Below are 13,522 nucleotides of genomic sequence, written 5' to 3' on the forward strand. Positions count from 1 at the left end.
AGACAGTTATGGGAAAGAATAAATTTGGGGAAAGCTAAAATACATGTCCTTGGTACATAAGCCCCATCATGTTGCTTGAGAGAGCAGCTTCTTCCAACTTCTTCCCAGCTTTTGCTTGATCAGCTTTATCATCCTTTACAGGTTTCCCAGGAGAGCTCCAGCACCCACTAGGGAACAGGGTTTGATAAATGACTATCCACCATCAGCTAGGAAGTACTTTCCAAGTGAGAAGTCCTCCAGATTTTTTACTTCACATCTTTCAGGCCCTGTGGTCCTTTTTCCCTCTTCAGTATTAGTAAATGGCTATAACCCAAAGCTTTGCAACAAATTCCCTTTTGTGCAAAAATGAACCCCTGTCTACAAGACCAATTTGCCAGAGCATGTCATTAGGACCTCTGTTACTCGATTGTGCTTGCTGTATGAAATCAGTATTTTGGCTGAAATATCTTGCCCTGCATTTACTGCTGAGCCTGGTCCTCCTGGTCCTCCTGAGGTTGCTGGTAGGGAAGAGGCAGATGTGCTCCGCCTGTGCCTCACCTCAGTGGCATGCGGGTAGTGTTTGGGTGTTGCAGTGGCTAAGTCCACTTTATACCCCTCAAGTTGCCTTAAAAGTGGTCTCTCCTTAAAACACTGTGCTAGAAGGTTCTCCCTTTGTCTAGATTCTGCTGGTCACTGGCCCTCTCCCCCTCCCATTCCTTTTCCCATTGGCCCCTGTTATGCCATTCAACCTTGCCTCTGCCCCCTAGCCCTCAGACTATTGCTTTTGGATGCTTTTGGGGGACTGATGCAACAGAAAGATCCACTCTATAATGATTAGAGCCCTCACTTCTTTATTTGGCTCTGTAGGCACCGAGCCCTGCTGTTCCTTTGGGCTGTCTGCAGAGGAGCTCAGAGCGAAGGTGCCTCACACCCAGTACATTAAAAGAAGGCACAAGTGGTAGGTTTTGTCTCCAGACTTCCCCAACAAACAGGTGTCGCTGGCTGCCTGTATGCAAACTACCGGGGTGGCATACGAACAGATCTTACTTTTCACAGAACTCACGGGTCTGCTGCAGACACTGGTATGGCATTAGCAATTAAAAAAAAAGGCACAAAACCCCTGCTGCCCAGTTATACTGCTGTGGTGTCAGGACCCAGTTTTCCACAGGGAATGGCAGCACTTCCATCCCCCCCATCTGGAAACCAAGAACGTGTCAGACTGCCGATACAGATTTTCCAGCTCTGGTCTCTCATCATAAGGAGACTAAGTTTAGCATTTCAGCTATTCTAGGCCGATCTTCCACGTGAGAGAAGTTGTGGCTTTATTTTATTTTTCTTTTCTGGTCGCTTTTTTGAGGAATCACCTGGTCTGTCGTGGGACTGAGCTTTTCCCTGGCAAAATTCGGAGTCTCTGCCAGTCACTCCTGTTGAAGACAAAGTACACCGCGGGACTGTCACACAGCCGAGGAAGCCTCCCGGGGTAGTTTCAGCGACCTTGAGAAATTCAGCCTGAGTCACTGGGATGACAGCATCAATTGTCACAAGTATGAAGAGAAACATGTAGCAGAACACCGTGACATCCATTTAATAATTTGCCGTCTTTAATGAAACTGGACAATTATAGGTAAATGTATGGGCTGTGGCACCACTGATATTTCTTTTTTACTACCATTCTTGCTGAGAAGGCGTCTATCAGGTGTTAACCTCTCAGTGGTGGTGATGTTCAGCGGTTCTCTCAGGCAGAGAAAGGCACTTTGTAAACAAGGCTCCCCCTGCCCGAGTGGCACAGCCGCACTTCCCTCCCCCCGTCCCGCAGCACCCGGTGGTTGGTACCGACGGTGGCGCATGCGCGGAGGGCGGCCCGCGGCTGCGGACGGTGCTGTGGGACCGGCGGGTCGAGCCGGGTCGGGGCCTCCCTAGGCAGGTTGGGCCGGGCCGGGCCGGGCCGGGCCGGGACCAGGCAGGGCCGTCCCGGCATTGCGGGCAGCGCTGTGGGTGAGGAGCGGGGTTTGTGCGTCGGAGCCGGTTCCCCTGTCTGCGTGAGGGCTCGGCGGCCCCGGGGGCGGAGGAGGGTTACGGGGGGGTGTCGGTGCCGTGTCTGTCCGGGGGCGGAGGAGCTGTCGCGGCCCTGCTGGAGCCAGGGTTTGCGGTAGTGGGTCGCGCTTTTCAGGGCCTGGTCGTGCGGTGCGATCGGTGTGTTTTGCCCTGGTTTTCCCCGGGGAGATGAGGGCGGGGGGCTGCTGGGACTTGGAGTCGGTTTTGCCAAGTGTGAGGCCGTGGGGTGGGCGAAGGGCCTTCAGGGCTCCCAGCCCATCCCCCTCCTCGGAGCGGGGCACCTGCGAGCAAAGGGCAGGGCGAGTAGGTGCTCCACAGGATGCACCACGGGGAGCGGTGGTGGCATTTGCTGCCCGCTAGAACAAGGCTAGAGCTTCTCATCGGGCGCTCAGCCCTCGGTGGTCTTCGTGGTTTTTTCACTTGCAGTCACCAGACTCCCAAACGCACAGTGGTGTTAAGCACTTACAGGCTGCGGCGGGTGTGGTGGTTATGCTTATATCACCTATATGGTTCATAAAACGAGCTGTAGTTCAAATGTTTCAGTATTATTTGACTTTTCCCTCCCCACAAGACTTTGTTTTTGAACTACAGTATGTTCAGGAAGTGTCAGACAACTTGAGACACTTAATGCTGGGCTGTTCAGCTAATTACACTGATGTTGCTAATAATATGTAATAATGTTGCTTGTTTGCATTCCATACTCTTTTTCCATTTTTAATATGTTTTTTGTTGGAAAGTAGTTTAATGTTCAGAAACTGATTGCAGAATCTTGTTTTGAGCCATGATCATTACAGCCCTGTTTTGGTGTAAGTGGTCCCCCTTACTGCATTAGTTTTCTGTAGTTTTATTTCCTGGATCTGTATTTGAGATTCTGAATTGCACCCAAAGCTGTAGCAAATGGTGGAAAATCAGTGTGGGAAAAGCAGGGGACTAGGACAATAACTGCGTGATACTGTTGAAATAAAAGTTTCATAAGTAACAAAACAGGATTTGCTTCTTATATTTTCTATTCCTCTTTCTTGCCTTCCTACTTGACCCTCTTCTGCCTTTGCTTCAGTGCATTACTTTGTATTAGTGGGGACTTTGCAGGCCAGTTGTTAATCTTAAACGTGTTGCTTAAGTTTTTCTTGTCTGTCTACCTGTCTTTGGGATGACTGCCTAATGGCAACAGGACCAAAGTCCTAACTGCAGTGGATGTGAGCACTCTGTGGTTTAGAATCTATATATATGGATGTACTTAAAAATTCACTTTTTTTTTTCTCCTTGTTCCAGATGGAAAAGAAGAGTTCATGCTTACTGGTTTGCTGAATAGCTGAGGCTAAATAGGCGTGAAGGAGGCTATAGTGGGGATGAGAAGTGTCAAAAGAGAAGAAATGAATCCTATAAATGATGATCCAGTGTTTGGGACCATTTTTGACTGGGACTATCTCTTATGGGAAGTTCGTTTGACATTTTTAGCTGCTGGTTTTTTAATCTACTTGGGAGTATTTCTTCTGTCTCACTGGTTGTCTTCTTGGAGAAGTACCACTTACCGTGCCTTATATGCAAAGGAGAGGGTGTTTTGGAATATGGCAGTCACACGTGGTGTGTTTGGACTTCAGAGTTGTGTTGCTGGGTTTTGGGCTTTGCTCATAGATCCTGTTTTTCATGCTGACAAAGTCTATTCACAGCAAAAGTGGAGTTGGTTTAACTGTTTAATAGCAGCTGGATTTTTCTTGCTTGAAAATGTAGCAGTTCATGTGTCGAACATTATTTTTAGAACATTTGATGTTTTCTTGGTAGTTCATCATTTGCTTGCTTTTGGTGGCTTGGCTGGTTTAGTTATCAATGTGAAATCTGGACATTATCTGCCTTTGATGGGAATGTTGCTGGAGATGAGTACTCCCTCAACGTGCATTTCCTGGATGCTTCTGAAGGTAAGAATATGACAGTTTTCAGATTATGCTTATAACAGTTTTCATGCATTTCACTTGTTTGTAAATAATCTGTATGGTTTGTTTGGATAGTTTTTCATCAAAACTGCATTTATCCAACTGATATCTATGTTACTGTCATACTTGCTTTTGTCATGATGGCACTTCTGCAGGCCTCCATGTAGGTTTCTGTGTGGTGCTGTGTGCATGTCCACAGTGGAATGGTATAGATCCATACCAAGTTTGGGGTGCCATATACATGTGGAATAATACTGCACTATGAGGAAAAAAATGCCTGAGAGTGTGTGTATATGAAAGTTGGATATTTGCATTAGTTCTACAGATTCCTCAGTTCCTTATCTTGAAGTAACAATCTCACTTCTGCATACTTTGTGTTCTTGTTTTTCTAGGCTGGCCATGCTAACACCTTTTTCTGGAAGGCAAACCAGTGGGTGATGATCCATCTGTTTCACTGCCGCATGATTCTTACCTACCACATGTGGTGGGTGTGTATTTTCAATTGGAATTCCGTCATAGAAAATCTGGGACTTCTCCACTTTATTGTTTTATTCTCGGGATTATTTGCTGTTACACTAATACTTAACCCATACTGGACATACAAAAAAACTCAGCAACTCCTCAGCCCAACTGACTGGAACTTTGAAAATAAAGCAATGGAAAATGGAAAATTAAATGGTGAGACACATCAAAAGAAGGGGATATAGCACTGAAACAGCAATGTCCCAGCAAGGTAACAGAAGAATACAATGCGAAATCGTTCTTTGCACATGAACTAGAAGATTTTGCAAGATGCTCATTGACACAGTGACTCCTTGCTGGTAGCATTCGTATGCATCACAAGTGTTGAAAAGCATTGTTTGTGTTTCTTACGTGCATACATATAAGAACTTCAACCCTTGTTACAAATTACGCCAACAGTTTGTCAGGTTGGACAATATTTCATAATTTAGTAGTGATGTGCTCCCTAATGCCATCTTTTTTCCTAATGCTTCAAAGTGGCTTTACAGTTAAGTCATCTATTAAGCTCAGCTTGAATCAAGTTTAGCTGGAATCCTATTTCACATATGGTAGAGATGCTGATACTGAAAATTATGTTAAATTGTTTGTTAAGATCAATAATGATCCAAGTTAGGTATGCATGGGTACCTAATTCCTGTGTGCCAGTGAATCATTCCAAGCGGCAGAACCGGTCAGTGGTAGAATGCCATCATGGCCCGGGTTTGGGTTTTGCTGTTGTTTGGTTTGTGGGTTTGGGGTTTATGGGTATTTGTTTTTGTTCTTTTTTTCTTTTAAGTGCACTTAAGGAACAGGAAAATAACTGTTTGAGTGTTTGCTGTCAAAGTTGTAGTTTTCAGGTTGCCCTCAGTATGGGAGGAGTTCATATCCATCAAAACCATACCTGTGGAGATCGATGCATTTGCGAAATGAGTGGTCTAGTAGGTAATCATAGTGGCCCCTTTTGGACTTGAAATCTATGAAATACAAGGGGCAACACCAGAAGGTGACTCTGTATTGTCCTTGAAAAAAATGCTGCTTGATTAGTAAAATTATTTTGTTTGTAGGTCCCACATGAGGGGTTATGCAATTGGTTCCACTAGTGCTTCTGTTATGGTTCCTCTTATTTTTTGGAATGCACTTAGTTTTAGATGGTTTCAGAATCTGAGGTGACTCCTCTGTGGAGGAAAGCCTGTATCACCTCCTGTAGGAGTTTGGTTGTTTTAATATTTTTATTTAACTTTAAAGAACATACCAAGAGACACTAACAATCCTTTGCACTTTATCTGCCACATCACAAAAATCTTTCCTTGACCTGAGAAACTGGGTTGCTCTTTAGATAGGGACTTACTGGTTGATGGCTCCTGGGCGAAATGTTGGGAAGTGGATGGAGGGATACAGATCACGATAGAAGAGGGTGACGCCTAGTGGCAGGAGAATGACAGAATGACAGGTATTAATTTTGGTGCATGGAACTAATGAGATTAAAAAAAATGGTTAAGTGGAACTCTGTGTGACATGACTGCTACACAGATTTATTTCCCAAAGCATTAAGACTGGGTGAGCCCAAGTTGTGAAGAATTCATGGTCAAGCCGTGAATTAGAGACTTTGTGGACTGATCTGTGGTGGAGCATATTGTTTTAAATGTGTGAGAGAAGCACTCTTTGGTGTAAACAGCCCCATTTTATTAATTTTTGGTGGGAATGTCTTTGATTTGTTCTGAGTGAAGGGAGTGGTCAGGTTGCTGTGTTCCCTAATTTACTCTGTGTGAGCACAGAGTTGAATTGCTGTTCGATGAGGGAGAGGAAGCTTCTTACTTCAGGTCACAAATATATAGCCAGATCTTGTTGATAATGATGAAGTGGTGAATATCTGAAACTGCCTATTCAAAACCAGGGTGAGAGGTTATTCACAGTTATTATACACAGCAACCCTGTCTGTTATTGTGCTGATATTTAATAGATAAAATCTAAATCTACCTTCTTATTTCTAAGCTGGGCAGAATGAAGTTGCAGTGTTGCTTGTCTGGGCACCATCCTATAATAAAAAGGGTTCTTAAAAGCTTGAAATGATGTACCTGTCCTGAGGAGTTGTGTGTGGGAGAGTAATGTTAAAAGTACTTCGGAAGAAACCAGAGGGTTGAATTCCTTGGCAGTGGAACCAAAAAATATGATCTGAATGCATATCTTGCAGAATCCAAACCTCACTTGCAGGAGTTCCAGGGAGAAAGAGAATAAGTTATCAGGTTATCAGAATGATGGTGTACTCTATGAAGCTTAAAACTTGAAGGTTTGGATTCAATAAAACAAGGTAATAATTGTTAAAATCTTAGCTACAGAATTCTGAAGAATCCTAACAGAAAATGGAAGCATCAGAAAAAGTTTGGGATGAGTGTGTAATTCTTATAGTGGCTGGCTAAAGAATGTGAATTTCCTATGTGCTAAAATAAAAGAATATAGAGGGTGGGGGTTAGTAGTGAATTAAGACTGAAAAAAGACGGGTGGAAATTTATGTCATAGCACCAGATGTCTAAAGTTTAATATTTTATACTCTTAATTTGTATAATTTTATTAAGTGAATTTTAAATCTTGCATTAAAATTATGTTTTAGCATCATAATGCAGTCTTCTTAGTTTGCATCCTAGTGTGAGTTTTTTCACAAAAAGACTGTTGGGCTTTACATATCTTAACTACATAATGAATAATACTTTAGAGCCTCTGTTAACCAAAACACTGGTAGAACAAGAAAGCTATGCAATAAAGCAAATAACAGCACTTATTTTATTTCTGTTGGTTTGAGAGTACTTTACAGTCCAGCTAGAAATATAACAAAAATACAGACAACCATTCTTCATTTTGATGGCTTATCATTGGAGTTACCAGTTCTGTTACACAGAGTCTCTTTTTTTTATACTTGAGTATGAAAGAACCTTTTATAAGGGTGTGTAGTGATAGGACAAGGGCTTTAGTTTAGGCTTTAAACTAAAAGAGAGGAGAGTTAGATGATATTAGGAAGAAATTGTTCCATATGAGGATGGTGAGTCATTGGAACAGGTTGCCCAAAGAAGTTGTGGATGCCCCATCCCTGGAAGTGTTCAAGGCAAGGTTGGATGGGGCTTTGAACAACCTGGTGTAGTGGAAGGTGTCCCTGCCTACAGCAGGAGGGTTGGAACTAGATGATCTGTAAGGTCTCTTCCAATCCAAAAACTTCTGTGATTGATTCTTCACTGTCTATTGACTGCTCCCTTTAGGAGGATTTTCTGGTTTATTATTGTGGATGACTGTCACATTGCTCTGAAACGAGTCTGAAAAAGTTCTTGAACTGAGGGTTTTGGTGTGTATTTACTCTTATAACTAAGTGCTGCTTTTCAGCCCAAAGGTAGAGTAGCCATAGCTTGTTTGTAAATTTTGTTGAAGTGAAACTAATTCCAGTCCTGTTGGGCCTTCTTATATATATACAACCTCATCCACAATCCCATTTAGAAAAATTCAGTCAGCTTCAGTAGTGGCTGGATTGGATCACAGGGTGTGCTGCTGTGGATTTGGAAAACTCTTGCATAACGTGATATTGAGTGAATTACTTGTTTTGCCAAGGTGGCTGCTAGGGACTTGGCTCTGCTTTCTTGTTGAACAAGCTTATTTGAAGGAATGGTGTTTGTGTCACCTTTCTGGCTGAAGTTTTTTTTTTTTTAAAAAAACCAACAAAACTACAAACCAGCAAACTGTGGTGGGAGTGATGGTGTTCAGTTTTGTTTTGTTTTTTTTAAAGAAAAATGTCTGTTCTGAGACACCTTGTCCAGTCATCTGGTTCTTACTGTCTTTATACAACATTCCTAAATCACAGCTTGTGTTTTCCTCCGTTTCTGTCCTGTGTTTTTTTCCCAAAATTTGTCATCGTTTTCCCCCCAAACCCACCAATTTTTCTATTAATATTTTTTCTTACTTGCAACACTGGTCATGATCTTGGAGGAGTCACATTACCACTGCAGTATTTTTGTCTAGTAGTTTTCAGTACATCCTGTCAGGCCCATCTTGCACTAAATACCCATGTCCAAATCTTTCAGAGTTTTTTTGCGTTTTCCTGATAACGTGGATTAAATATTGATGTGATGTACAGTTAAAAGAAACCTTCTTTAACCTCAGGGAGACTCCCCCTTAAAGTGAATTTAAGAGTGTTAAGCAAACTCAAGTCTGCTCTTGTACAATATAACGTTTGTTGAAAAGCATCTTAACACTGTACATAAATAAAAGTATTTTATCGAATAGCTGTCTATTGTGTTTCATTTACTGATGAAAATAATGTCTATTGTTTTTTACTTGCTATTTGTAGCTTAAACAGTTTTTGCAGTGTATGCACTAAAAATGATTTGTTTATTTTGAAATGTTAAACTTGACAAAGATAATGTCATATTCATGGACATAGCTGTAAAAATCTTGTAAACCAATGTCCCTTCACCAGCATTTAATGTATTATTCCCACAAGCATGTTTAGAACACTAGAAGCTGTGCTATATGTAAGTATGTATTAAAAACAGTTTAAAAAACATCTCTTGGGAATGACCCTTCTGGCTTGTGTATTTGAAGTGTGTCGTCCATTTTTGCATTAGGCTCTAACTGTGAAGACACTTCATTTGGTACTACATGACACTTCATGGTTTAGTATGAGCTCCCTTAAATAAACAACAAAAACTTGTCCCATTGCAAAATAGTAAAATACAGGTCTAAGCATTTCTTTCATGATGCTCTGTAGGAATTAATTCCTGATGCTTTTTAGGTTAGTGAGTTAAAGGAACACAGCATCATTACTGGCATTTTAATTATTCTTAAAAGAATGCACAGTGCAAGCAAGTGGTTGGCTGCCTCTGCAGTGAAGTCCCCAAGATTAATTGAAGCAGAAGCAAGAGATTCATGTGTACTCACTGAAATGTGTGTGGGTACAGACTGGGATGAGAAGAACAATGTCTAATAGTGTTTGTATGAGTAAATTATTTTTTTTTTTTTTTGTATATGATCTGTAAAATAAATGTTATTAAATGTTATTTTTTCCTATTCAGGTGTTTTCAATGAATAAGTAAATATATTTACTATAGTTTTAAAAAATTCTCAGAAAAATATTGTAGCACACTTGTGCCGACAATGTTATACAGTAATTACAATCTTTTGGTCTTGTGTCATTGCACTGGTACTTAAATTGGAACAAAAAAATGCAAGCAGTGGTCATTAATGAATTAAATTATGCCTGTTGCTTTAGTTGTCAGGCCCCAGATGGGTTTCCAGTGTTGGAAGAGACATTTCATGCTCTGGATATGATTAACTAATTAGCACGTTCTGCTAGTGGTGGTGTCACAGAGCAGGAACAAGTATTTTGCAGCACATTGTGCCTTCCTGTTTTCTGTAAATTGAACGCTGGTGAGTGGGATGGAATGATGATGATACAGCAAACCTGCAAGACAAGAGCAGTCCTTGTTCATAGTTCAAGGTGGCAGACAGGCCAAGCTTGAAAGGAGTGGGGCCTGCTCATCTGTCCACAAATAAGAAAACAAGGAAATTGGCTATGCCATTGCTTGCTGCTACTGTGTGTATGTTCTGAGAGCCAGCTAGGGTCACTTCTAAGTCATTAGGAATATGACCTGAGCAGAGAGAGTGGAAATTTAATACTAGCTTTGTCAGATGCACTACTTCTGGTCTGAAGTTTTTATTTCCTTTTATGATGGTAGCTGCCTCTACTCCTTTGCTTGGCTCACGTTAGTGTGCTGTATAAGCTGACAGTGTTTTCCCCACTATGTCCTCTGTAAACAACTGTGAGGTTTTAGTACTGGTAATTGGTTCTGGCAGCTCCAGGTACTTGCTCGGATTTATACATTGTTATATAGATCTGAAACTTCCTTCTCTTGCCTTGCTGCTTCTGCTGCTGCTAAAAGCAGTTTACCGGGTGACCACTGCATTTTGTTACTGAAGCTGTGCTCAGTCAAGTTTAAGCATGGGGCTTGCACCAAGCAGGGGACAAAATAACCTGAGAAAGGACTAACTTTGTAGAAGGTAGAGAGTTGACTTTCCTATGTTTCTGGACCTTGCAGTTCTGCTGTCAGGATCTTTTAAGTGTACATCAAGGTGATAGCTATGATACCTTGAAAAACAAAGCCATGCAGACAGTATATAGAGTACTTTTACATGGAGGTTTGCATAGAGTAGGCATAGAGCATCTCTAATGAGCTTGTTCATCTTGTTTTGTGGGTCGTATTTACAGGAAGAAAGTGTATCCTGGAAAGCACCAGTAGCTTTCCTAAGGAGTCATTAAGAATTAAATATGAAAAAACTAGGAGGCTTTGGGATGAGGTAGATGGAACTGGTTGTTACATTGTATACTGTTGAACAGGTTGTGTTTGGATATTGAATAGTAGTTTTTCTGATGCTTTAGCTGTTTGTTTTTTCTCAGCATCATATTGAGTATTACTGTGACACTGGTTGAAGCTAAGTTTGAGAAACTTCTTTCAGGACATCAAAATTACTAAGCAATATATTGCCCAAGGCTGAAAGAGCCTAATGTCTCTTCTAATTTAAAGTAATTTATTCTTGTATCATCATTGCCTTTTTAGCTTACATAATTATTTTTACCCCTGGAGACTCTTTTGCATATTCATGAGTACAAATCAATCTGCTCTTTTGTTTTCCTAGCCATCCTAATACTCTTTGTTTGTCACTTTTCCCACTTGAATTTCTTTTTATTACATGTTGGCAGCTTAGAGTTGTACACAGTATTTGATATAAAGTCTTCTCAGTATCTTGTATTACACTAGTACGTCCTTTCCTCCCCTGGGAACAGTTCTGCTTCAGCCAAAGGCTGTATTTGTCTTTCAGGGCTGCACGGCCTCAGCGCTTAGTGGTGCTCCTGAGAAGAAATTCACTCAAGTTTTTCCCTTTATCAGCTTCAGGATGAAGAAGAGCCATCAGAGATCAGCGAAATAACTGAAAGCAGGATTTTGTGTTACAGAAACAACTTGTGCATATTATTGTCTGGGGTGTGGGTGCCCACGTGTGAGCAGCGAGGGCTCTGTGAGGGGAGGCCGGGCTGCCCCAGCCGGTTCCAGCCGGATCCAACCGCCCACCGCAGGGCGCGGCTGAGCCCACGGCCGGGGCGGGAGCACCTCGGGGGAAATGTATGTAAGGGCAAAAAATGCTGCACAGAAGTGAGAACAAAGTGAAAGAAATAGCTCTTCGAGCACCAAGGTCAGTGAAGAAGGAGGGGAAGAAGCTGTTCCGAGGCACCAGATCAGAGATTCACCTGCAGCCCATAGAGGAGCCCTAAAGGAGCAGGTTTATCCGGAAGGCCTGCAGCCTGTGGGAAGCACCCACACTGAAGCAGAGGAGAAATGTGAGGAGGAAGAAGTACCGGGAGGAGCTGTTACTGACTGACCACAACCCCGGTTCCCATCCCACTGTGCCCCTCGGGGTGTGGAAGGCCATGGAGTTGGGAATGAAGGAGTGATGTTGAGTTTGGAGAAGGGACAACAGAGGGGGGAGATTTTTTTTTTTTACTTTTGTTTTTGTTTCTTACCATCCCATTTTTAATTTCAATTTGCAATAAATGAAATTTCCCCAAGTTGAGTCTGTTTGGCCCATGACAGTAGTTGTTAAGGGATCTTTTTGCTTTCATTTTGACCTATAAGATTTACATCTTATTTTCTCCCCGAATCCTGTTGACGAGGAGGAGTGAGAGAGCAACTGGGTGAGGGTCTGGTTGCTGGCCAAGGTCTACCCACCATGAGAAGTTATGGCATTGGCTGTACTATCACTCATGTGCGACTCATGACAACAAGGAGATGATGTAACACAAGGGCTCTGCTCCTGACCAATATTAAAATTTAGGAAAATTTGTACCTAGTCTGTCTGAATTGGCAGTCTGAGAATTTGACTTGCAAATACTCATAAAAGAAGGAAAGAAGTGGAATGAAATGCATTCATGAAAGAAGTTTTAGTGCTGGTAAAATACCACAATATTGTAAAATTCAATTGTCAGGTTAACCTGTACTGGTGTGCTGGGAGCTGGCAAACTGTCTCCCAGTAGTGGTGCTGGTGCTCCCGGAAAACCTGGAAGACAAGTCAGCAGTAGGCATCAAAGCAGAATGTGAATAAGCAGTGTTTTTATAAACGCAAAAGTTATTTTTTATGTAATAGTCTGAATTTAGGAAAACTGTGTGGTTTGCTTGTATTTTTTAAAATATCTATTAGATATAAATATATATTTAAAAAAAAAATTATTGTCACTCATTCTGGTTTGGTAAGGGATGTAGAGGGGATCTGTAACTTTACAAGGCTCCAGCATGTGTTCCTGCAGATGCTCAAGTTAAGGAAGGCCATTGGATGTCCTAGCTTGGAGTGTTTTCTGAGGGATTACAGTAAACAGATGACATACTGTCTTCATGGGGAACACAGTTGGGAGCAACAGAATTTCCAGTGGATGAATACTCCCTAGGAAAATGTGCCAGCTACATCAGCTGTTAAACAGAAGGAAGAATTTGAGAAAACTGGGGTTTGCTGGGGAACTTGATAACCTAAGTTTTAGTTGTTTTGTTCAGATTTCATGCAGTGTTTTGGAAAGCAAGCCATTGGAATGATGTCTTATCTCTTAGGTGTCATAAATTTAGGTGTACATTCGACCATGCCAATTTCCATGGAGAGAGAAAAAAGGGATCCCATCTTCATGGCATAGTGTCACTGGGGGTCAGGACACCGCCCAGGGTTCATGGTGTCCTTAGGATGCCCGGTACACATGCTGGAGTAGGTGGATGAAGCATGGTAAAGATGTGTGGAGTAGGTGACCTGTGTGTAGTAGCTTGGAGGTGAAGTATCTTTGCTGAAGCCCCAGTAATCAGAAATGAGAGTAAGTAAATTTTGGTGAGGTCTCACGCAAGTATCACCAGTAAAACCAATTTAAACATCAACTTCTTAGAATCTGGTTACAAAAAGCATGATGTTAACAGTGGAGATGGCCATTATCTATACTCTAATTATCAACAACTAATTATGGGTGGATAAATAATGAATTTGTGATTGTGATG

General features: G+C 41.9%; 1 protein-coding gene across 1 annotated transcript; it reads left to right on the plus strand.

Moving 5' to 3' along the window:
* The first annotated feature begins 1,856 nt into the window (after window positions 1-1,856).
* On the plus strand, window positions 1,857-8,726 carry CLN8 (CLN8 transmembrane ER and ERGIC protein). The gene is made up of 3 exons (XM_042016774.1): window positions 1,857-1,974; window positions 3,307-3,950; window positions 4,358-8,726. The coding sequence occupies exons 2-3, from the start codon at window positions 3,384-3,386 to the stop codon at window positions 4,670-4,672; spliced, it is 882 nt and encodes a 293-aa protein (XP_041872708.1). The 5' UTR covers window positions 1,857-1,974; window positions 3,307-3,383; the 3' UTR covers window positions 4,673-8,726.
* Window positions 8,727-13,522: the final 4,796 nt, after the last annotated feature.

Source organism: Corvus kubaryi, unplaced genomic scaffold (genome assembly GCF_017639235.1).
Source record: "Corvus kubaryi isolate FWS band 111438036 unplaced genomic scaffold, C.kubaryi_AGA036_p1.0 split3-73, whole genome shotgun sequence".
NCBI lineage: Eukaryota > Metazoa > Chordata > Aves > Passeriformes > Corvidae > Corvus > Corvus kubaryi.